The following is a 26228-nucleotide window of genomic DNA, read 5'->3' on the forward strand; positions in this document are numbered from 1 at the left end:
AGTCATTGCACACTCACAGCACCTCAGTATATATTTTTTAATGCAGCAAACCACAATAGTGCTAAAATGGAAACACACATAATGGTGTCATACAAAATGGCATCATACAGTACATGATTATGTACTCATGTCCATGAGATACAATTAGGTAAATCACAACATTTGCTTGATGGCATCTTTATGTATGTTCTGTCATCTGCCTCCCTGTCTCCCAGGGGCCCATGTTGAGTTGAACTATGTTGAACATAGTTCATATTAGTGCTTAGACTGTAATGTGCAGATTCATTCTGAAGTTACTCAAACTTGTAGAATTTAGAAATGTATCTTCCAATAAGAGTAGAAATAACAGTTAAAGAAACTTACCCATTTCTAAGAAACCCTCTTCAACCTAATATGCCTATTATCATCTAAATTCAGGCCATTAAAGGTTATTCCATTCTTCCTATGCAGACCTAAGCCACTGGGTTTTTTCCTCCCAATAATGCATGAGATTCCCATAGATTTCATAAGTGTAAAATTTAATTTTGAATTTTGCCTTTGTGCTATAACTTGTATAAATTATAACTAGTACTTTTGGTTAGTTGATTGTTGTCGTTTTATCCTGGCATGAGTTTGTATTTTAGAATTTTTTTAAAAAAATAACATGCTTTACATTAAATATTACATAACTTTATATACCTTAGGATGGTAAGCGAATGTTTGGTACATACTTCCGGGTTGGCTTTTATGGAACTAAATTTGGAGATTTGGATGAACAGGAATTCATGTACAAGGAGCCTGCTATAACAAAACTTGCTGAAATTTCTCATAGATTAGAGGTGAGATTTCCTGGTCAAGCTTAGAATATTTGCGTACATTAATAAAGATTTTAAACTCTTTTGCTTTATTTGTTTTACTGTACTTAAAAAGTTTTAACTATACTAGTTTTAGTAACTTTAGTTTACATTGTTTTGTAAGTCACTTCCATGATCTAGTTGCATTGAAATTTGGGGTATGTATATCAACCAATACGGACGCGGTGGCTCAGTGGCTAAGACGCTGAGCTTGTCGATTGAAGGATCAGCAATTCAAATCCCTAGTGCCGCATAATGGGGTGAGCTCCCGTTATTTGTCCCAGCTTTTGCCAACCTAGCAATTTGAATGCACGTAAAAAATGCAAGTAGAAAAATAGGGACCACCTTTGGTGGGAAGGTAACTGCATTCCGTGAGCCTTTGGCGTTTAGTCATGCCGGCCACATGACCATGGAGATGTCTTCGGACAGTGCTGGCTCTTCGGCTTTGAAATGGAGATGAGCACGGCCCCCTAGAGTCGGAAACGACTAGCACATATGTGCAAGTGGAACCTTTACCTTATATCAACCAATATTTTTTATTTTAAAAATTATCTTTATTTGTATACAATAATAAGTCATGCTTTCCCCCATGCTGATACTTGCTGTAGCTAATTCTATTTTGTCTATATGAGGATTAGCAGTGGGAAAATGAACTTCCTAAACCAAGATTGCTGTTTCAATCTTTGGCCATTGTTTTAAGAGAAGTTACAAATAACAGTCATTGCACACTCACAGCACCTCAGTATATATTTTTTAATGCAGCAAACCACAATAGTGCTAAAATGGAAACACACATAATGGTGTCATACAAAATGGCATCATACAGTACATGATTATGTACTCATGTCCATGAGATACAATTAGGTAAATCACAACATTTGCTTGATGGCATCTTTATGTATGTTCTGTCATCTGCCTCCCTGTCTCCCAGGGGCCCATGTTGAGTTGAACTATGTTGAACATAGTTCATATTAGTGCTTAGACTGTAATGTGCAGATTCATTCTGAAGTTACTCAAACTTGTAGAATTTAGAAATGTATCTTCCAATAAGAGTAGAAATAACAGTTAAAGAAACTTACCCATTTCTAAGAAACCCTCTTCAACCTAATATGCCTATTATCATCTAAATTCAGGCCATTAAAGGTTATTCCATTCTTCCTATGCAGACCTAAGCCACTGGGTTTTTTCCTCCCAATAATGCATGAGATTCCCATAGATTTCATAAGTGTAAAATTTAATTTTGAATTTTGCCTTTGTGCTATAACTTGTATAAATTATAACTAGTACTTTTGGTTAGTTGATTGTTGTCGTTTTATCCTGGCATGAGTTTGTATTTTAGAATTTTTTTAAAAAAATAACATGCTTTACATTAAATATTACATAACTTTATATACCTTAGGATGGTAAGCGAATGTTTGGTACATACTTCGGGTTGGCTTTTATGGAACTAAATTTGGAGATTTGGATGAACAGGAATTCATGTACAAGGAGCCTGCTATAACAAAACTTGCTGAAATTTCTCATAGATTAGAGGTGAGATTTCCTGGTCAAGCTTAGAATATTTGCGTACATTAATAAAGATTTTAAACTCTTTTGCTTTATTTGTTTTACTGTACTTAAAAAGTTTTAACTATACTAGTTTTAGTAACTTTAGTTTACATTGTTTTGTAAGTCACTTCCATGATCTAGTTGCATTGAAATTTGGGGTATGTATATCAACCAATACGGACGCGGTGGCTCAGTGGCTAAGACGCTGAGCTTGTCGATTGAAGGATCAGCAATTCAAATCCCTAGTGCCGCATAATGGGGTGAGCTCCCGTTATTTGTCCCAGCTTTTGCCAACCTAGCAATTTGAATGCACGTAAAAAATGCAAGTAGAAAAATAGGGACCACCTTTGGTGGGAAGGTAACTGCATTCCGTGAGCCTTTGGCGTTTAGTCATGCCGGCCACATGACCATGGAGATGTCTTCGGACAGTGCTGGCTCTTCGGCTTTGAAATGGAGATGAGCACGGCCCCCTAGAGTCGGAAACGACTAGCACATATGTGCAAGTGGAACCTTTACCTTATATCAACCAATATTTTTTATTTTAAAAATTATCTTTATTTGTATACAATAATAAGTCATGCTTTCCCCCATGCTGATACTTGCTGTAGCTAATTCTATTTTGTCTATATGAGGATTAGCAGTGGGAAAATGAACTTCCTAAGAATATATATAATGCAGAGTCCCCTTCTGAGGGAGTTGTTGAAAATAAATATAATTCTAAAATGTATCTAAGCCTTTCATTCATAACTTTAATGTTGTATACACACAGCACTTCATTCTGTTTTTCCCCACATCAACAGTACTGTAGGTAGGTTAAACTGAGAGTGCGTGAATTAGGATTGTGACATGGAAGCTCCAGGTTCAGATCTTTCACCAGCCATGGTGAGATGATTTTAGGCTTATCATATTCAGCCCAACATGTCACAAATTTGTTATAGGGATAAAATTGGAGGAAAAAATGCTGTGTATGAACACCTTGAGTCTCTTATGAAAACAAAGGACATAGATCAGACAAACTATAGTACATTTATTATTCAGAATGTGATAAGCAGAAAGTATGGTAAGAATGAGTAATGGTTGGAGCTAGAGAGATAAGAAACAATGCTTTCAGATCAGATAAAATCACTGGGTTTATAGCAGGTACTGTATATTCCAGTTCTACAGCTAGGAAAAAGAAGTCAATTATGATGAGATGGAATGTTTGCTTTTGCTCAATTTTTGTTTAAAATGTTGGCTTCTGTTCAGTTCTTAATATCATGTTTATCATTTTCAGGGATTTTATGGAGAAAGGTTTGGTGAAGATGCTGTTGAGGTTATTAAAGATTCTAACCCTGTTGACAAGTGCAAACTAGATGCCAATAAAGTAAGATATTAATTTCTGACCAAACATTGTATTTTAGGCTTTGTCTCAATGAATATTTTTCCACATGGTGTTAGAAGTGGTCTAGATCTACCTACTTCTTCTTTAGAAACTACTACTTTAGAAGAAGTACTTCTTTTTTAGAAACTACTTCTCTCAAGAAAATAAGGATGACAGGTTGTATTTACACTTTCCCTTTCAATCTAGATATGAATACTATGTTTCAGGAATGAAATTGACCAGGAAGAATAAAGCTGCTCTCTTGTTACAGTATACTGCTTCTGTCAACAGGTAGTTCTCAACTTATGACCACAGTTGAGCCCAAAATTTATGTTGCTAAGTGAAAAATGTGTTAAGTGAGTTTTGCCCCATTTGATGACTTTTTTTGCCACATCTGTTAAGTGAATATCTGCAGTTGTTAAGTTAGTAGGATAGCTATTAAGTGAATCTGGCTTCCCCATTGAAACCAGAAGGTAAGGTGACTTTTGGGTACCACAACTGTGATAAATATGAACTAGTTGCCAAGCATCTGAATTTTGATCACGTGACCATGGGAATGCTGCAATGGTCGTTAAGTGTGAAAAATGATCATAGTTCACATTTTTCAGTGCCCTTGTAACTTTGAATAGTCACTAAATGAACTGTTGTAAGTCAAGGACTACCTGCATTAGATACAAGACCCTGAAACCCCACCCTAAGGAATTTGGACTGGATTTGTCCCAGAGCGTTAATGTACAGTGTGGAGGATTCTGGTATGGTTGTATGAAAATACGTTTGTCCATTTTTCTCTAAATGCATATTTTTGTTCCTGAATCAAAAATTTCATGTAAATCTTCCTCATACAGGAAGAGAATCTGATTGAACAAATGATGCTGTTTGAAACATGCTTCATTTATTTCATAAAGCAAAGTTATCTAACCTGGGCGAGTGTGAAAAAATAATCATCCCATTAAATTCCTTAACTGTTTACAACTTCTATAAACATCTGTACAGTTACCCCTCAATTTATAACCATTCATTTAGTGACTGTTTAAAGTTACAACAGCACTGGAAAAAAGTGAGTTATGGCCATTTTTTCACACTGCAGCATTGCCACAGTCACATAATCAAAATTTGGTCACTTGGCAACTGGCTCATATTTATGATGGGGTCATGTGATTATCTTCAACCTTCAACCAAGAAAAGTGAGTGGGGAAGCCAGACTTAACCATCTGCAATGATTCATTTAACAACTGTGGCAAGAAAGGTCATAAAATGGAGCAAAACTCTTAACAACTGTGTTGTTTAGTATCAGAGATTTTGGGCTCAATTGTGGTTGTAAGTTGAAGACCAGTAACTATAGCAACAAAAGACTTTGTAGTATTGTCTCATTGGTTTCTTTTGTCATTGTGTGGGAATTTTGGCCTGTGCCTCCACGACAGACCATTGGTTGTCCCAAAGGTGCTTTATCAGGAGGCAACTGAACTTTTTTTTTCTATGAAGACGTTTCGCTTCTCATTCAAGAAGCTTCTTCAGATCTGACTGAATGGTGGAGAATAGATGAATATACAGTAGTGGTCAAAATTATGGAAATCTTTTTGGAAAAGTGTATTTTTGAGGTTTGATGGCTAATAACACCACTTTTTTTTTTTTTTGAGTTTCAAGATAATCATATTCCACTGCTGGAATGGCCTGGGAATAGCCCAGACCCTTTACCCAATTGAAAATCTATGGAGCCGACTAAAGAAATTTGTTAATCAGAAGTGACCCGGCAATAAAATCCAATTAATAGAAGCAATCATTCTATCTTGGTTTCACATTATAACAGCTGCAGAACTAAAAGACTTGGTTCATTCCATGGGAAGACATGGAAGGCTGTAATTCATGCTAAAGGTTACTCAACTAAGTATTAACTGACATGATAATTTTTGTATATCTCATTTTTTCTACGTTTCACTTTTTTTCTTTATACTGTAACTGCTATTCTAATAGCAAATCCTTCATAAAAGTTATTGCATTACATTCTTCATTACATTATCTTTCCATTGAAATATAATTTTATGGTACTGTTAAAAAAAAGTGGTGTTATTAGCTAGTTTAGAAAATATACTTTTCCCAAAAGGTTTGACAGTTGGTCATTTCCATCCTTTTAAATGACTCTCTAAAAGGAGAGATGTCTTCAAAGAAAAAACGAAAGTCCAGTTGTCTCCTGAAAAAGCACCTGTGGGACATAAACTGCTTGTTTTAGAATCTACATGTGGGAAAGGACTTGTCCCAGCATTAATAGAATCTCTCATTTCTATGACCAGTTATGTTCTAATGTTTTATTGCTGATAATCTGCTTTTCTTCTTCAGGCTTATATACAAATCACTTATGTTGAGCCCTATTTTGATACTTATGAAATGAAGGACAGGATAACCTATTTTGACAAAAACTACAATTTGCGCCGATTCATGTATTGTACTCCGTTCACGTTGGATGGCAGAGCTCATGGGGAGTTGCACGAACAGTTCAAAAGGAAGACTATCTTGACAATATCCCATGCTTTTCCTTACATTAAGACAAGGATAAATGTCATTCACAAGGAAGAAGTAAGTCTTGTACTTCCATTATACTCTGCCTTGAAGAGAGATGAAAGGGCTACATGATGAAGGAAATGATGGACAATATGGTTAAGGCAGTATTTTCACACAGCTCAGTTTTAATTTGTAACACTCAAAAACATTCAATAAGGTATTTTTAATTTGGTAGCATCTTCACAAGCCTTTGAGAAAACAGTCTATGCTTTGCTTGTCAAAAAATTCTGGCTTAGGGCCGGGCTATTTACGGGACCGTCTACTGCCGGCCTCTATCTCCCATCGTCCGGTGCGTTCCCACAGAGAGGGACTCCTCAGGGTGCCGTCAGCCAAACAGTGTCGACTGGCGGCCCCCAGGGGGAGGGTCTTCTTTGTGGGGGCTCCGACCCTGTGGAACGAACTTCCCCTCGGGCTTCGACAACTATCTGACCTTAGGACCTTTCGCCGCGAACTTAAAACCTATTTATTTCGTATGGCTGGACTAGCTTGATTTTATTCTTAATTTTAATTGAAGTTGATGGGTTTTTAAATTTTTGTAATTTTGTGGGTTGTATTGTTATTTTAAATTTTTGGGCAAATTTAAATCATTCTTTTAAGGGTTGTTTTTAGCTATTGTGTATGTTTGTATTTTATCTGCCTGTTCACCGCCCTGAGTCCTTCGGGAGAAGGGCGGTATACAAATTAAAATATTATTATTATTATTCAAAAAATTCTGCTCCTGCTTCTGCTTCTACTATTATTAACATAGATTTATGAGACTGCTGAATAAACAAGGATCCTGAATTTATAGAAGCTTATAAATTAAAGTATGGGGAAGGAGATGAAGTAGAGGAAAGAGTGAAGTGAAAGAATGCACTGTTATTTATTTGAGTCTTAAATTAAATTAATGGCCCATAGTCCCATTCCATTCCTTAAAAAAACGTAATTGAAAGTTGGATGAAGGACTAATGCCATGCCACGTAGACAATCTTCAGAGGGAAACATGTTTCCTCATAAAACATAGATGGTTCATCTGCAGTGGGAATCTCTGTACCATTTTGCTTTGTAGTTCTCAGAATTAAAAAAGTATATCCTTACAAATCAAAGAATGATTCTCAAAATACGGATTCAGGTATTGACTTACGTAGTAGTCATCCTTCACCAATAAAATCTTTTTGCTTCATGACCATTATCATCATCCCTGAGTTGTGAACTGATTAGATGCACAGATCACACTAAGTAATGTTTATGTTTAGTTTTGGATTTGGATTTGTACTATATGTGAATCCATATACTGTGTGCTTTATAAACCATGATTTGGATTTTGTGCATGAACTCAGATAATTATGGAATACAGGTAGTCCTCAACCACAATTGAGCCCAAATTTTCTGTTGTTAAGTGAGACACTTGTTAAGTGAATTTTGCCCCATTTTACGACTCTTCTTACCACAGTTGTTAAGTGAATCGCTGCAGTTGATAAGCTAGTAACCCGGTTGTTAAATAAGTCTGGCTTCTCCATTGACTTTGCTTCTCAGAAGTTCCCAAAAGATGATCACATGACCTGGGATACTGCAACCATCATAAATATGAAGTAGTTGCCAAGCATCTGAATTTTGATCACAAGATCATAGAGATGTTGCAAAGGTTGTAACTATGAAAAAAGGGACATAAGTCACATTTTTCAGTGCCATTGTAACTTTGAACAGTCACTAAATAAAGTGTTGCAAGTCGAGGACTACCTGTATTCTGGAAACTGGTTAAAATAAACCAAAATTGAACATAGTTTGCGAATCCTGGGTTCATCAATTAGTAATTAGAGTCCCTAGCCTACTAAACCGCCCTGAATTTTTTTACAGGATATTTTTCAATTTGTTCAAGTTTTCTAGTGCAGAAAGCTAGCATAAGGCATTAGAAAATTAGCTGAAACATGAGATGGGCTCCTGGGACATTTGGCAATAGTGACCATCTGTTTAGGTACAATTGCTTGGTATCCTTCTACTCTAATTTTTTAGTAATACTATGCACTGAGTAATGGGGGTGGTGGTGGGGGAAACAAAATGTTTTCTTCCCGTTATTTAGAAAATAAAATCCCTGTCAATGTCTTAATGCTTTTGCACATCTCTTTGTTAGATAATTTTGACACCAATTGAAGTTGCCATTGAGGACATGCAGAAAAAAACCCAAGAATTGGCTTTTGCAACCCATCAAGATCCAGCAGACCCAAAGATGCTCCAGATGGTGCTTCAGGGTTCAGTGGGCACCACTGTAAATCAGGTTGGAATATAGAGTACCATAATGGGTTCTTAAGCACAGTGATTTGGATATTTGAAAGTTAGAGTATACTGTTAAATACAGCTGTATTTTGATGGCTACTTGGTAGATTTTAAAAGGCATGCAGTATTAGATCACCAGAATAATGGAACAAGGAATAAAATAGATGATTGGACCATCATTTAGATCTGTCAAATGCATCATGTAGAAAAAACATAACTTAATCTGTGGGACAAAAATGAGTGGAAAGTTTTATTGGATATGTTTGAGCTAGAACAAGCTAGAAATTTGAATTTATGCTCCCATAATCATTTGCAGATGTAATACAGGTAGCATTACCAGATAATCTTAGCACAGTTCAGATTTCTTCTTGTTAGCATCTATGGAGGTGAAAAGTGTGGGTAATTTTCTATTGTAGGATGTTTGCATTCTTGCCCCTGAATTGATAGCAGTCAAGAATACACAATTGTTATGTTTGGCAAAAGGGGAAGTAAAATTTCAACTCTGTTCGTCCCTAAAGAGCCACAATCATCCAAGATCCAGAGGGCCTCCACTGGGAAGACCTGGTCCTTTGCCCAGATCTTTGGCAAGGGAGAGTGAGACCCTCACTTCATCGTGCTTGCGATGAAGATAATCAATTTTTTATTTGATTGTAATTTGATTGTTGTGACCTGCCCAGCATATTTGAGAGTTGGGCAATATACCCAGATCAACTAAAAAATGAAGTCAACATTGTAGGCTGAGAAATTCTGGGAGTTGCAGTCCTCAGGTCATAAAGGAGTCGTTGCCCAGCCCTACCAGTAATATAACGAAGAAGTGCCTTTATGAATTAGTCTGTTGGTTTTATATTCTGAAGTTTTATTGATTTTTGCAATATTGTAGATAGTTCAAGGTTGTAGCTTTATGTTGCTTAGCATCCAACAACTGAAGTAGCATAATTTTAAATAAACACCAATCTCTCTCCCAATATATTAATTGGTGCAATTTACTCCTTTCACTGTAATATAGTTTTTGTGTTGTCTGTCAGAGGGCTTTTGATGTATAATGTTAAAAAAAATCGTACATTTTATTTTGCGTCGATAAAATTATTCTGTCCTCTTTTTTGTTAAGGGGCCGCTGGAGGTTGCACAAGTATTTTTATCTGAAATACCCAATGATCCTAAACTCTTCCGCCATCATAACAAACTGCGGCTTTGTTTCAAAGACTTTACAAAAAGGTATTGTATTATTTCTTGTAAATACCTGAACCTTTTTCTCCTGAGTTAGCCAAAAAAAATATTCTTTTGGGTGCTCATTGTTATGTCTCTTACGTTATTCGAGTCCCTTTCCACTTTTCAGTCTAATGGGTAGGAGATATTTTCTTAATACAAAACAATACAAGTTTGAAAAATCTCTGAAATGTTAGTCTTTTCTTTTTTTAATGAAAAAGCAGAGTATCCTTATATTTGAGGCAATTGCTACCTATTTACGTTTGTAAAATGCTGTGGAGGCCAGACATATAGCATAGACAGTATACCGGTTTCAATTTTTTTTCCAAAAAGCTCTCCATAATAGAAAAAGACAATGTCCAGAATTATTTGGTAGCAACTGTGCCAAACTAGCTTCAGCTGTACAGTATAGCTACCCAAAAAAACAAGCTGCATTGATTTTATGTGAAATGGACTTACGTAGATAGCATTATCTGGGAAGCTTAAGGATAAACAAAGATAAATTGACAAAATGTTTAATTATCATCTAATATGTTCGTGATCATTTGCTCACTTAAAATGCATTGTACTGTGTTCTAGGTGTGAGGACGCACTACGCAAAAACAAAAGCTTGATTGGTCCAGACCAAAAAGAGTATCAGCGGGAACTTGAAAGAAATTATCATCGTCTCAAGGAAGCCCTTCAGCCCTTGATAAATAGAAAAATACCCCAATTATACAAGGCTGTTCTACCTGCTGCTTGTCACAGGTCATTCTAATATAAATAACATTACACATTTTCCCCCAAAGGCCTCCTGAATGAAAAAAAAAAAAACCAAACCCCACCATAGCTATACCTAACGTAACCTATTGGGTAAGATGGTGCCATTTTCCATATAGGTAATTCTTGACTAAAGACAACAATTTCTGTTGCTAAGCAAAACAGTTGTTAACTGAGTCATACTCAATTTTGCGATCTTTTAAGCGAATCACTGACGTTGTTAAGTGAGCTATGTGATTGTTAAACTTTACATGTCGAAAGCCTACTGGGAAGGTCACAAAAGGTGATCATATGACTCCATAAATATATGCCAGTTGCCAAAGCACCCAAATTTTGATCACTTGACGATGGAGATGCCGTGGAGTTCGTAAGTGCGAAGAACAGTTGTAAGTCACCTTTTTCAGTGCCATTGTGACTTTGAACAGTCACTGAACAAATGATTGATTGTTTGTAATACAGGACTACCTGTATTACATTTTGCCTGGTTCAAAGCCTGGCTACCTTTTCCCATCTATTCTGGGTAAAGGGTAAGAGATTCCACAAATTGGCAGGAAGTTACAAGTCCCAGCTGGCTCACCAATAGACCAGCAGACAGATAAGTTGCTGCCGCCAGGTGGGAGAGGGAACATGGCAGTGTGCAGATGGCTGGGGGTGATGCAAGTGCAGCATGCACTTGAGAAGAGTATGTTTGGAAAGGGTGCCAAGGGTGTCGGAGTGGCTAGCATGAGTGCAGAGCAGCTAGGTTAGGGTACAAGGATGAGAGAGACTTATGACCTTCCCTGTCAGCTTCTCCATTGAGTTTGCTTGTGGGAAGCTGGCAGGGAAGGTTGCAGATGGCAATCACATGACTGAGACACTGCAGTAATCATTAAGTGTGAGCTGGTTGCAGGGACCCAGATTGTGATCATGTGATCTCAGAAGTGGTGAAACAGTCAGAACTTCAAGTATTGGTCCTAACTACTACTTATTCGGAACTTCAAAATGTTGTTGAACATTTGATCCTTAACCGAGGGCTACTTGTATTAGTTGGGAGTAATTGTTCTACGGAAGAAACACTTCATGCAACAGATTTTTATTCAATCGGCAAGAAATAAACTTGATTCTGTTGGTTTAAGTTGTAGTAGCTCATTTAATGTTTTTTTCCACCCTCCAGAGATTCCTTCAGCAGAATGAGCCTTCGCAAAATGGACATATAAGCACTTCAGAAGGCACTTAAAGAGTTTTAAGGTACTGAAAAAGCAGGTTCAGTGTTATCGACACCAGAAAATATGTGGAATTTGCTCTGGGCAGCTAACACATGTTTTTTTGATTTGCATGGGAGCATTAAGTGGCCAAATCTTTTCTCCTGGAAAATGTAGTTTTAAAAGTCTGTTTTTGTAAAATCTATTGCCAACAGTATGAAAGTATTTTTAAAACTTTAATATTCAAAGGTACTCTGAATTCATCAACCTTATTTATAGCATTCTGTAATGTGATTTTTTTTTTAGTTTGTATATTTAATTTATAATAGCATTTGAAAAAGCAAACAATTTTTAATATAGTGTTTGTTTATATTAATGGTACTATTAAATATTTGAAAATTTCCACTTTATTTCATGCTTTTCCTATTCATTGCCATGTGCAAACAGAGTTTTTTAAAAAATACAGACAGGTATTGCTAGAAGGAATGCTTTCTATAATAAATTTACTCTTGATTTATATATGCATGATTATTACATGTGAACAAAATTATTAGGGTAGCTTGGAACATTATGTTTTTAGTATAAATTTGTACTTTCTAATATTGTTTGGGGCCACTATAAATAAAACAGAAGGTCTGACTAATAGGTAAGACACAATTTACAAATACATCTTATCTCTCATCTCTGCTTGGATACCAGATTGAAAGGATGATGTGAATTATAAAGTAACATTTAAGTTATTATCATACACTGTCATACAATATCTACTATTTTATTTACACATTTTAATGTTCACATTCTGGTTATTTTTCTTCATTGTAAAGTTTACCCACTTTTATTTGTAATGACTGGACAACTTTCTTGGCTACTTTCAAGTGCCTCTTCTATATGGACATAGGGAGGAACTTATCCGGAATGTTTGTCATCACAGTTTTTGGCCTGATCTAGCACATTTTAAGTTTAAGTTTTCTTTTGCCAGTGTTTTTCCTTAGCACCAAATTTGGTATCATTTTGTTTTACTATGGCGTTATGATACTAATGGACATTCTCACCCCTCTTTTAGATAAATTGTCTCAAACATTCTGCTGAATTGGAAAAGAACAAAAAGGCAAATATCATTATCTCCATCAAGCTTTATAATAAAGAGTTCTATTACCAACATGATCTACCACGGAAATTTGATGAGAAGTTCTCATCAAATTCAAAGTGGTTCGTTCAGAAACCCAAATCACAGGTTTGGCACTTTTTAACTTAGCCTCATCTATTGGGGGATGTCTCTGCCCACTGTTTTGAATGCAAAGCCCTTTATTTTGGCCATCGATCGATACAAATGCATTCTATAAAACAAAGAAGAAAAATTGTCCCCTAATATCAATAACTGCGGAGGCTCATATGGTTAGAACATTGGGTTGACAATTTACAAGCCCAAGTTTGAAGTGCTGCTGTGTGAAGGGGTGAGCTCCTGTCATTCATTTCAGGTCCTGCTGATGTAGCAGTTTGAAAGCGTGTGAAATAAATAGGTATCATTTCAGTGGGCTCATTAATGGGGACGTGAAAGGAGTCCCCAACTGGGCATCCCCCCCAAGCAATGGTAATGTCACTGTCTGATTCTTTCACCTCAGTGCTTCCAACACAGACATAGTACTATTCGTGGGAGAAGCTTACAAGTCCTTACAAAACTGACAATTCAGAAGAAGCTAGGCTGTGGTTTCTATAGCACCAATATCTGGTTTCCTATGGGATTTTCCTGTATTTCCCTTCCAAAACAGCTGTGCGGAGAGCATTAAATAATAAAATCAATTTGAAGCATGCCATTGCTATCTATTAACTATGATCAAATAAACCACTGAAATTCACTGAAACAGAAATACAGCCAATAATATGGAAATCAGCCAATGATACAAATATTGTAATACCCATAATATACATTGGCCGTACTGAAAAAGAGATGAGCATCTTGTTTTCAACCTTAATTAGAACACTTACAAAATGTTCATGGGATAGAAGAAGAACTTGTTAAGAATATGAAGTTTTCAAATGTGAAATGAAATCTCAAATCATACACAAGACATACAGTTTCCTTTTTTTTATAAAAAGCATGTTTCTTTTATGACCAGCTACAAATTTTTGCAAGATTGTGAATACATGCAACTTTATTTTTAAAAAATAATATATTTACTGTACAAGTAGTGCGATGAAGCTGGAATTATTGTTATATAGTGCTTACTCTCAAAACATTATTTATTCAACAGAATATATACAGACTTGTATTCTAAAGCAATTTGTATAACATCTACAAATTGAATTATTGCCTTTAAAAACACACACATTTGCCCATTTTTATAGAATGAAAATAATTGTAACATGTATCTACAAAATTGCCGTTGTATGCTTTTTAAAAACTATCATTTGCATATCAAAATACAATCTCACTCTACAATTTTCTTATAAAATAGCAGATAAGGAGTAGATGTAGATGATGAAATTGGAGACAACAAATTAAGAAAATCTCTTTCCTCTATAAGTTTAACCTCTGAATCATCAAAAAGTAGCCACTTGTCTTTATACTGTTTTAGGGAATGCATTAGATGCGCTGCTTCATTGTCTAGTCCAGTGGACGTTGGGCCAGTTTGTTCACACTCTTCAAATGTCATGATTGCTTTAGGACAGTTCCATTCGGCATTTCTTGCTTCACCCATCACATGAGCAATTTTCTCAGAATGGGCTACTTTGTTATTTGGCAAATCACAGTTGGACTTGCTTTTCTGTCCGCCCAGAAGACCCACAGCTTCCATGTTCTTTTTGTTCAGTCCTTTGTTAGGTTGAGTGCTTTCTCCAACTGTAAAAGAGACCTCACCATCATCATAGTCCTCAGTGACAGCTTCTTGTTCATTTAGTGGCTCTGGGCAAAATTTACGAAGAGCATCACAGCTGAAGTTATCATTGTCTATATGCAAGCTGTCAAGATCTGTGAGTTTCACTGAGGCTGTGTAGTGGCCGCTGCTGATAGTAATTCCGCTGTGCATCACTATGGCAAATAATCCATAGATTTCATTGGCTGGGTTTATGCTCCAGTCATCCAAGGACAGTTTGAGAGGTGTCTGTAAAGGAGTATTTATTTTGGACAGTCCACCGTAAGAATCAAACCTTTTGGAGAAGATAACATGTACAGTTAAGAGCACTGCTTTCCATTACAATCCTTTTTAAGATGTAAACAAATATTTTGATTATATTTTAAAATTAACTTCATACTATATTTTCTGATTTTTCTCTATGATTGTCAGCCAAAAAGATGGCAATTTTTTTTTTTTTTGGCAACAGATAGGCTCACTGTTGCCGACTTTGAGATCTCTAAAATCAAATCAAATCCATGATTAAATAACTTCTTGGTTTAATTGCTTTATCTTTTTATGCTACTATGAAAGGCATTCTTTTGGCTATATCTGAAGAAGTCCACTAGACTGGGTATCATTTTTACAAATGGATGACCTTAAGGATTTTTGAATTTTTTTTGCCAGATACGCATAGTACAAAAGAGCAGGGCCCAATTATCTTACGTCTTACAGCCACAAAGATCTTTCAAGCGTTCATAATAAGCAATCAAAGGTAAGAATCTCATTTGATCAGCCATATTTCAAATATACTCATTTTAGATACTATATATATTCAAGTAAATACTGAATTAATCTTTAAATTCTACTTAATTTTTCCAGCATACTGCTGAAATTATATACACTAGAATATACCATTATAAATGGACAAATGTTTTTCACCACTAAAGCGCAATCTTATCTATTTGTGGGAGCTAAAAATATTTTTAGATGTCTCTCTAATTACATAATTTCGGGAAAGTTATTTGAGCATGTGGGTTATCCATGATCACAGATTTCCCACTGAATAAAGAATATAATCAAATACAGGTTTACAGGTAAACTTGCATGATCACTGGAAGCAAATGGCTTTTTTATTTTTATTTATTTATTTACAGGTGTGTGTGTGTGTGAGAGAGAGAGAGAGAGAGAGTGAGCATGAGCATACTCATTCAGATTGTACTATTCATTCATTCATTCAATTTATATGGCTGCCCATCTTGCATCATAACTCTGGGTGGCGCACAACTTTAATTAGCACTTTTCTGCTAAGCCATCAAGGGTGATTAGTAGAGAGTAGAATAGTATAGAGAGAAAGAAAATTCATTCAATTAATTGTACCAAACTGTTTTAAATCATATTACCAAACAATGCAGAATTATATACAGAATTGTCTTAAAATAAAAATTAGAGAACAGAGTTTACGTATAGAATAAAACTTTAAAATTTATCCCTTCATAGAATAAGTTATGGGACTTTATTTTTCATTCAGTATTTATTAAACAAATACTAATTAACGTCTGAATAATGTTTGATTGAAAACTATTTTCATTTTATCATTAGCCTACATTTTAATTGGCTTCCAGTAATTCAGATTTTTTTCATACGGTTTATGCCCTATACTCACTCTAAGCCATTTGCAGCAAAGCACTTCAGGTGAATTGTTACAACTTCGGGCATTTTATCAAATAAAAGACTGCGTTCTGCTTCTGTGTAATGGAGACAATTTTCACAAAAGTATTTATCTTCTCCCACAATCCTCTCTATGGAAGCAAACTGTGAAATTGCCCATTTCAAAGTCTTTACTTCCATTTTGGGCTCTGGGGAAACTGTAAAAGATAAATTAATTAATTCAACAACATTTAATACTGTTGTTCTGCAAGCATAAAGAGAAATTGCTGTTATTTATAGTAGTAGTAAAAATTGTAAAACAAATTACTTGTAAGAGCACAAGGTAAGGAATAACAATGTTAAATACAAACATTGGGTCTTATATTTTAGTCTTATCTCAGAATTTCCAGGTCAAGTTTCTGTCCTCAGCTTATTAATATTTGATCAAAGAATTCCATAATTTAAGATAGTGAGAAATCAGTAATGTCCATTATGCATTACACCCTAATTGCATTGGAAGCATTAATATAGTATTTAACTACATTGATTGTAGTATTTTAAACAATATGATAGGGGGGAAAAAGAGGAAAACATTTTTCTACTGAGAAACTGTCATGCATTTGGGGCAAATCCAATTCAGGTTTCCCCTCTCCCAGTTCAGTCACTATATCAAACTAGCTTGTGTAGCAGGTTATTAAACTTTAATGAATTATTTTTTTTAAATATCTTCTGAATTGAGCAATGCATACAACATTCCAGTAATATTTGTTTGTCATAAGCATACAAGATGGAGTTACATATCTTCCTTTATGGTGTAATACAATAGTATAGGATATTTAAAAGTAAAGACGAAAACTCCTAAATTGAACAAGGGCTAGATTACTTAAGTACATTATGTCATAGACAATGAGCATGACAAAAAATATTTAGGACAAAAAAATAGAAGTAGTTCTAGAACTTATCACATCAATGACATTTATTGAATTTTCGTCCCAAAAGGTGCAAAGTAATCCCATAACAATCACTGTGCTTCACTGAAGAAAGCAAGAGAATTTAAACCACTTTTCACTCATAGTGTCCATTGAATACTCTTTAGCAATACCTGCTACCCAATAAGGTTCTACTATAAATCATGAACATGAAGCTATCTTTACTTTGGAGGTTCTACTTACTTTCAGCATTCTCCTCTACTTTTAAGAGCTCATCTTTTTGAACAGGTACACTGATATCTTGAAAATCTTCTCTTCTCTCAGTAAAGCACTCACACTCTAAACATCGGGTTCGTAAGACCAATTGACCTTGGAAAAGTCGCTCCACTAAATTGAAAATAGCCAATTCTGTTTAAAAAAAAACACCAAAAAAAAAAAAACAGATTCAGTGAAATATTTTCAATGGATTTTGTTTACAAAAGATATTCTGATTATGTTTTTAAGAATCCCTTGATATTTTATCAGTGATTGAGTAACTGAAATTAAAAGGAGAATGATTGAAGCAGAACAGTTGGAAGACTTCATATGTCCACGACCATCTTATTCTACTCCATAACAAACTTTTTATTCAAACAATACATTTCAGCTGTGACACTAGAACACAATTTTGACAATAATATTATTAAGTTTTATTTACGTTGGTGGAGCATGCACCTAGAAAGTTTAATCATGTTTAAGACTCTCATAGGAAAACTGCATCTCACTTGGAGGTAAACACATGTGCAGAAATAAGAAAACTAAATACATGGTTTACTTTGCCTTTTCTTATAGCTAATAATCAGTTACAAACTTTTACTAATAAATTTGATGGCACAGAAGGATATTCAGATTGGTAAAATTCCCACTCTCCCATGTAATGGATATAGGCTAACCTTGACTAAAGCATTCAATTCTTTCTCCAACTGTAGTTTTCATAGGTGAAGAATCACAACATTCTCCGCTTGATTTGCTATCCTTTTCATACTTGAGGGAACTGCCCGTAAATTCACAGTTGTTAATGTCTTTAACCGGATCTTTGGACACCAAATTTGTTTTAAGTTTTCCCAGACTACAAAATTTAGATAAAATGCTAGGCTGGTCATTGGCAGATTTTAACCAATTTAATCTAAGTCTTGATTTTTTATGTATTGGTTTTGTATTTTCATTTTCAACAGACTGTTTAATGATAGCTTCAGTTTGATTTTCTACTTTTTCTTCTAAAGCTTTTCTTTTTGACCGAGTCTGTCTCAAATTTTCTTCTATTCCGTTTTTCTCTTTGGAGACCTTTGATTTTTTCTTTTCATTGCCACCTTCCATAACATTTTTCCTCTTTGCATTTTCTTTTGTTTTGTTGTCATAATTTTTTATAATTTGGCTTTGGAGCACACTGTCATCTTCCGCAAAGCTAGTGCCATTGGCATCCAAATTAGACTTTTTTTTCAGTTGAATTGCTGGCTCCTCCAGTGATTTCTGTCGTAGTTCCTCCTTTAAGAGCTGACAAGTTCCTTGAATATGTCCTAATATACACTGTAATACTTCTTGAGCATCATGTTGCAAATATCCTTCATACATGGGATTTAGCTCCCTATAAGGACATGAGAAATAAAAAAAAATTACATTCAGTTAAGTTAAATCTAATAGCAATTATAAAACCTATACAAGGATATATATGAGCCTAAGCAAGCTTAGTAACCATTTTCCAAGGCATACAAGAACTGCAAGTTAATTATAATAGAGAATATAGTTCAAACTATAGTAAGCAGTTGCATTTAGAATCATGATTATATGCGCATTAATTTATAAAAAGCCTGCCTAAACCAAAACTTACTATTAATTTTAATCATTGATTTATACCATTGAGATCACACAAAGAACAAACTGTAAACTGATTATTTTTGAGCTACATTAATTAAAACTAATTATTAAAATTAATAATTTGCCAGAAATTTTCTATACCCTTAATATAAATAATAAAGACTATATGTCCTAATACAAATAATACAGTATTGCTTACAGAATAGGCAGCTTCTTATATTTGAAACATTGTAAAAACATGGTTTACCTAAGTGTATTTAGCAGTCTTCTTGGTTGAGTAGCAAGTTCATCTGTGTATTTATCTGGATTTAACAGAAAGCTTGCCTGAAGCTGTTCAACTGAAACAATCAAAGTGTGTAAGCTGCATACCAATTCATAACTTCCAAAAGAATGTTCTTTAGTAGTTTCCTATAAAGATAGAAAATTGTTTGCTTTACAGATTTATTCTTCTTTTGTTATTTGACAACATGGTCTTTTTTTGTACCATTGACATGTAGGTGTAACTTTTGTTACTGTAACATTCATGAAACCAAAAGTTACTTTATTGCACAAAGAATACAGTACAGAAGATTTAAGACATGAATCTCCAAGGAGAGGGGAGATATTTAAAAAGTGGAGTGAATCTGACTTTCAATCAATGTTAAATGCACGTTTATATAAGCAGGGCTACCTGCAGGCCTGTTCTCAGCCAAGCTACTTTGATTCTGCCAGGAGAAGCAACTGGCTGTCCACCATTTTCTGGATAAGGGGAGTGAACATGTTTCAGACTAAACCTCTGGAATTGTCTCCTGCAAAAATATGCATTTGGCTGCAACCTTATTGCCTTCCAGAAGCAGCTGAACACAATTTTTCATTTGGGGACTGATGCCAGTATGTATGGTTTTCAATTCAATTAATTTGTATGGTTATGCATTGTTTTCTCATGAGGTTAGCCACCAAGAACCTGCATATTATTGCATCAGGATATGTGACAAATTATCCTGATAATAAATTCCTTCTAAAAAAATAAAACTGTTACCACATCATTCTGAATTCTCTAAAGGCAGCTTATGATATATGTAATAGTGGGCAGTAAATCTCACCTTATCTATTTCGTCCTTTAAACTTTCCTTCCTTTTTGAAATTATATTAAACAATTGTTTCACTCCTGTTTTAAAGCCAGGACAAAAATAGAGCACCTAAAATTAGAATAAAAAAATAAGAATACATTGTACAGAAAATAAATGTTTAAACGTAATATACATATTTTAGTTAATCAAATATTTTACTTGGGCCAGAAATTGTATTTAAACTGAAATTACCAGGTGTAAACTGACATTACCATTACATATATGTCTCTGATGACATACCTTCATTATGTTACTGAACTTTATTATTATACTGAAGAAAGATGTGTGATCATCTACTTATTTTAAAAAAACAGACAAGGTAGTACATGTATAATTATTTGTATAGCAAGAGATTCCATTCTTTTCATGCAAGTACAGGAAAGTCGTATCCAACCAAGAAACAGAAAATGCTTTTTCTATGTTTTGGTGTGATGGGGTTTTGATTTCAAATCTGAGGAGGATATGCCTGTGTCTGCATATTTGGGAAGGAGAGGTACGTTTTTTGTTTGATATTTATTTAGGGGTTTCTTAAACTGAGTATGCTTTGTTTTTAGTATGGTAATTTTATTGGGTAATCTTTCAGTTTTCTTTAAATTGTACTTATATGTTGCTCTAATGTGTATGAGGGTTTTGACCTCTTCACATTTACACTGGGGAAAGGAGTTGCAGAATTTATTATCTATGCTTAATATCTCAAGTTTCACCTCAGTGAAACAGATAAGACAGGTCAAATGTGGGTTGGATATTTAGATGTCTAAGCTAAGAGAGGGAGTGAGACATTAGAAGAGGAGAATTTACAGTTAGTAAAAAGTGAATGAGTACTTTCGGTAGAAGGAAAAGAACAGTAATTTTGTGGTTATAAAAAGAAGTTTGAATGAGAACATCCCAGAAAGTATGTTTAATAAATTATGGGTGATCAGCATGGTAAATATTCAGATTGCATTATAATTGTTTTAATATTTCCACTTGTAAGAGATAACAAGCATATTAAACTTCGAAATAGCTAAATGTCTCTAAAATAGGACATAAAATTAACATTACAAAACATTTTTTCTGGGTAAAAATGAAGCTCTAAAGTTACTTTAAAAAGACAGCTTATCAGTATCATCATGACAAAGGATGTTGGCAAAAAAACAAAGATTAAATAAAAATACAGAAACATTTGCTTCATGTGTGCTTTTTAAAAACACCCTGCTTCGTCCAATAAGGTACAAAAACATTAAATTTCTAAAACCAAAAATTTACCTGAAGTATACTGTTAAGATAACAAGTGTTTCCAAGATTGTTCAAGCCCACAAAAGGTAGCATGTTGTCTTTTTTATCACAACAGGCAGGTGAAAGAGGTTGTGCTGCAGGAACTATTTGATCACTAGTATATACAAAAAAAAAAATCAACTTCAAAATACATATGAAAAATATAGCATGCATTTTAATAATACTATTCTATATATAACATTCCAGAAGACATACAGACTTTAATGAACTGCCCAACATGTAAAGGTTTACAACACTTGCATGAATTTAGATTCTAAACAATTATGAGTTGTATTCAAGGTACAGCTAAAGTACAACAATTATAATTTTAAAAATATACAATTTTCATATTTACAAATCAACTCCACAGATTGTATTCTTTATTAACATTATAACACATTACAAACTTTTTGAAGTAAGGCATTTTTTTAAATCAAAACTGATAACAAAGACCTAAAAAAGAAAAAGCTTATTTGCATTAATCAGATAGGTAATCTATTGGTGGTCCAGGCTGAACTTAACATTTATTAGGTGATCAAGGGCTACGTTGAATGGATGATGATGAAGAAAACTGAATGGAGTAAAAATGTAAAGATATGAATGGAATTTTCTTGGGATTTGCATGTGCTGAGCATATTTAGGGCTTCTATTGGTTTTTGTTTTTTTTTAGTACTTCTCACCTCAAAACACCAGGAAAACTGTCTATGTTTATAGCAACTGAAGTCAGGGGGCCTTTGGAAGCCATAAAAAGGCAGCACTGGGACCACAAATTATCTATCCTGCTTAAGGGAAATATTTAAAAAGCTAATATCTTTCAAGAAATCCAAAAATGACAGCTTAGTGTAACATATTTTCATAAATGACAGGCTGTCCTGCTCCAACCCCTTCTTGCTCCAACCCCTTCTTGCGTAGTGTCAAATTGATTGCCCTTGTCCAAGACACTGGACCAGACCGGAAAAAACCTACATTTGTATGTTTAAAATCCTCTGCTGTATAATCTTTTACTGTGATTTAAGTATGCAACGGAGTAACTTTTTTTTTAAAAAAACCGTTTTCCAACTTTTTTGCTCTACTGTTACAAACTGAAAAGGCTTACATTTCAGAAGACTCATATTCTGAAGCCTTTTGTTCGTTTTCCGCCGATTCTACAAAATCCAGCGCTCGTTTTGTTTCCCTTTTCTGGAAAAACTTCAACGACAGCCTGCTTTTTGTTGTGGCTGACGGATCCCTTGAAAGTCCGTGGCTGTCACTGGGCAGCACGCCAGGCATTTTTTTCCCCCCCTCCCTTAGCCAGACGTCGAGGAAGGCATGAAAGGGAATCGTAGCCTGCTGTTTAGTTAACTCCTGTTGAAGCACACAAAAGACGGTTGCGTTTTGTTAAGTGGTACCCCGGGCACAGGGACATTAGTCGAAAGGACAACCGGGCCCAACGAATCGGGCTGATAATACGGTAGCAGCTGCACTTTTCACCAAGGCATCATAGGTCAAGATGGCTTTTGACTTTGTGAAACGGGACCATAAAGTATTTTCTGCATGAAAGGATACATATAGCAAGCAAGCTAACTTTTCAAGGGCGCTTTTAGACGTTCCCTGGAAATGTATTTTTTTAAAAGCAGTTCCTAAAAGGCGGGCAGAAAGAAGCCCCTTTAAGCCCATTTCTGGCTTAGGGGCATTGTGGGAGTTCGAGTCCTCCCACATTTTATATCGTTAGAACGTTTTATAGTCGTTAATCGGGAGAAACAAAATCTCGGGCCGTACTTTTTTTTTTTTTTTTTGGTGGTGGTGGGGAAATCAGCTCACGGAGCGCTTTGACTCGAGTTTCGCATCGGTGTAATAACTGCTCCCAACCCACCAACGGGGCAATTTTGCCGCCTCGATCGCCGCAGCCGGACTCTACCCCGTTCCCGCCAACGAAACCCGAAAATCAACCCGCTCCGTCTTCGGCAGGGCTTCCACAACGACTATCCCGGCTAACAGATCCCCACCGCATCCTTCCCAAGGATGGCCACCCCGCCGCTCTCCTCATCGGTGGGAGAAGCGTTCCCCTCAGCCTAGCCCGAACATCCTCCGAAAGCGGAGGGGGTTTTTCCCCCCTTCCCCCACCCCTCAACGCTCCAGGGCTATTTATTATAAGCTGCTGCGGCTCAACCCGGGGAGGGGAGGATAGACGACGAGCTTAAGTTTCTAGTCCTCAAGGATTGGCGCTTTGCGTAGCCCCAGGCCGGGTTTCTGCCCGGCCGGCGGCACTAACTCCCGCGCTTCCTCGTTCGCTGATCTGGCCGCGGCCGCATTTCCTCACCCGCTACATCTTGCCGTTCTGCGCGCTCCCAAAAGGGTACAACGTGAGGGGGGGAGGGGGGACAGAGAGACAGAGAGAGAGACCGGAGGTCATCAATATTTGGATTAGTCCAAACTCGGTCGCCCCCCGCACCGAGAAACTTGGCGCGTTTTGACTCTCTTCCAGGACCCCTTCTTTCGCCCGCGTTTCTCGCGCCGGGGGCCTCCGCCCCGCCGTCGTGAATGCCTGTTTAAAAATAACGCTTCCTCAACCCTCCGAGGCGGGAAGAAGTAAAAACGGGAGCGGACGACCTCCTTCGCTTATTTAGGGATGGGCTCCGTTTCTGACCGAGCGCGGGAGGATAATAAAAAAGCACCCCTTTTCGGTCTGTTCGGTCAGGCATTTGGCTTGGAGGCCTAAAAGGGGTCCTAGAGTGAAGCGCGCGTGCGGCTGTAGAGGCCTGGTTGGAAAGGCTCAAATCCAACGACGTAGCAGATGTAAGCGAGCGTAAGGAGATGCGAATAATTCCGCTCTGGCCTCGCCCACATTGGATCGCTAGGCGTGTTGTGTGTGGTGGGGGGGAGGTACATTTGAACGCGGCCATCTGACGGTTGAGGGAAGGGAGAGGCCCTGCGGAGGGATAGAGTTTTAAAAGGGAAGAGTATTGGCGCACTTAGCCTCGCTATTAAAATCCAGAAGAATCGCCCGGTTTCTCTTTCCGCTGAGCTGCGAACCTTGTTTTGAGGAAGGGCGGTTAATGTCAACGCGTTGGGCTTGCGGGGAAAGAAAAGAGAGAAATAAAGCCACTTTCAATAATCGCGTACTTTTTTCTCCTCAGCGAGAGACTAGAAAGGCAGTTTGTGTCTCTCACTTTTGGTATCTCCCGTCCCGCCTTCTATTATTTTCACAAGTATAGGTGGTCTTCGACTTACAACAAGTGTCCGTTCAAAATCACAACGGCACTAAAAAAATGTGAAGTGAACGTTTTTCAGAGTTAGGACCCTTGCAGCATTCCCATGATCGTGTGATTAAAATTCAGATGCTTGGAAACTCTTTCATTCTTAAGACCGGTGCTTTGTCCAAGGTGATGTGATCACCTTTTGCGACCTTCCCAACAAATAAAAAAGTCCATGGGGAAAACAACTAACCACAACTAACAACTGGGTCACTAACTTATCAACTGCTGTGATTCACTTAACAACTGCAGCAAGAAAGGTAATAAAATGGGGTAAAATTCACTTAACAAAAGTCTCACTGAACAACAGAAATGTTGGGGTCAATTGTGGTCGTAAGTCAAGGATTACCTATAACTCAAGGTAGGGAACATATTTAACACATCTTCCTCCTGTTTTCCCCACAACAACAACCCTGTGAGGTGAATCGGGCTAAAAGAGAGTGACTGACCCAGGTTAAATACTTTTTTAAAAAAAATATTTTTAATAGGATTTGGAAATATAAAAATGTCCATACAGTAAGTAAAGACAATATCCTAAGAAGTCAAGAAGATGCCCGTGGGCCTTTGCTGGATTTAATTTTTATTCGTTCCTGTGACAAAGCAAAGGAAAATTATAATCCATAAAATCCCTTGATAAAAGTCACTGAATAAAAGCCAGTTATAGTAGTTTGTCAGCAGTCAGGCCGAACAACCTGGCACGAATTAAGCCAAGTTTAATTAACTTAGGTTCTGTTAAGATACTGTAGTGATTGAATAAGTAAATATTTTTTTTGAACTTGGGACTTCCTATAGTGCTACTGTACACACTGGTAGAAATATTTGTGCACAACTTGCCTGCTGCTTCACTGTGGTTCAAAATGATGTCATACGTGTGTAGGTTTGGAGTGAATTGGGTTGTGAACTTTTTTGTGCTTTCTGTCCTTTTTTATGCAGGGTTCCCCGAGATTTGAGAATTATTGCAAGGTCCTGCGGGGTGGGGGGAGAAGATTGAGAAAGGTGGCACTACGTTTGACACCTGGAAAGGTCTATCCAGGGCATCTTCATTCAGACCAATTTAATAAAAAAAATATGCTATAGATCTTATAGAACCGGTAGTAACAAATTTTACATTTCATCACTGCTTCACACAAATAGGACACTGTTACACACCTTTCAAATGCATGTTTATATAGTCAGCTTGTTTATTTTGCTGCAAGAGGCAAAAGCAGAAAGTATCTTCGTGGGAAGAACATAAACACTTGTGTTGTAATCTAACCAAATAAATTATTAGAAATCCAAACCAGTTACCAATAAAAAGTAACATGTTACAGTAGATACATAGGTAATAAGTTTTGAAACAATATTTAGCTACCTAAGGATCATCTTGATCTTTCTTCACTTTTAAATGTGAACACGGAGAGAAAGGTTACAAAGCTAATCTAGCATCAAATGAGAAAGAGACCTTGTATGTTAAATTATATTCAGTGTATTTTTCAAGTTACTTTTTCTGGGGAGGGGGAGGGGAGACATTGAGGAATCTCACTAAAACATGCAGGTAGATGTATGAGTTTGATTTTAAAATGTGCCTGCAAGGCAGCTAACCAATCTTTTGATGATATTACTGTGTTAATATATTAATATATGTCATTATTGTAGTTCCTGCCACTCTTTTTAAAAAAGTTTTTTGGGGGGG

The 26228-nt window shown here is 36.2% G+C and overlaps 2 protein-coding genes across 8 annotated transcripts in view; one reads left to right on the forward strand and one right to left on the reverse strand.

Moving 5' to 3' along the window:
- DOCK7 (dedicator of cytokinesis 7) overlaps positions 1–12098 on the forward strand; it is a 132618-nt gene extending 120520 nt beyond the window's left edge. For 4 of the 6 annotated variants that reach the window (XM_058178707.1, XM_058178706.1, XM_058178709.1 and 1 more), the window contains one exon: positions 684–857. In XM_058178707.1, the coding sequence (XP_058034690.1) occupies positions 684–842 (159 nt within the window). In that variant the 3' untranslated portion in view covers positions 843–857. Of the gene's footprint in view, positions 1–683; positions 858–3654; positions 3745–6075; positions 6313–8407; positions 8552–9658; positions 9766–10335; positions 10504–11668 lie in introns of those variants that run through there. The other 2 variants (XM_058178712.1, XM_058178705.1) reach the window with 2 other exon arrangements.
- A 1669-nt stretch (positions 12099–13767) lies between these two features.
- USP1 (ubiquitin specific peptidase 1) lies at positions 13768–24012 on the reverse strand. Of its 2 annotated transcripts, XM_058178722.1 has the most exons (9): positions 23623–24012; positions 22420–22667; positions 21315–21438; positions 20043–20138; positions 19208–19368; positions 18039–18730; positions 17350–17514; positions 16194–16395; positions 13768–14843 (listed from the first exon to the last, which is right to left on the reverse strand). In XM_058178722.1, the coding sequence occupies exons 2-9, from the start codon at positions 22590–22592 to the stop codon at positions 14126–14128; spliced, it is 2331 nt and encodes a 776-aa protein (XP_058034705.1). In that variant the 5' UTR covers positions 22593–22667; positions 23623–24012; the 3' UTR covers positions 13768–14125. The 2 variants fall into 2 exon arrangements, with proteins under 2 accessions (XP_058034705.1, XP_058034706.1); XM_058178723.1 differs by lacking the exon at positions 22420–22667.
- Between the last annotated feature and the right edge of the window lie 2216 nt (positions 24013–26228).

This window comes from Ahaetulla prasina, chromosome 3, assembly GCF_028640845.1.
Source record: "Ahaetulla prasina isolate Xishuangbanna chromosome 3, ASM2864084v1, whole genome shotgun sequence".
Taxonomy (NCBI): Eukaryota; Metazoa; Chordata; class Lepidosauria; order Squamata; family Colubridae; genus Ahaetulla; species Ahaetulla prasina.

Bases quoted from the DNA above. Each gene is read 5' to 3' on its own strand.
- USP1 (XM_058178722.1), bottom strand. From the start codon at position 22,592: ATGCCTGGCGTGCTGCCCAGTGACAGCCACGGACTTTCAAGGGATCCG. The intron at 18,731-19,207 runs GTAAACCATGTT...ATGTCCTTATAG, and splicing joins AGACTGCTAAATACACTTAG to GGAGCTAAATCCCATGTATG. The intron at 14,844-16,193 runs GTGAGTATAGGG...CTTCTCCAAAAG, and splicing joins TTTGCTGCAAATGGCTTAGA to GTTTGATTCTTACGGTGGAC.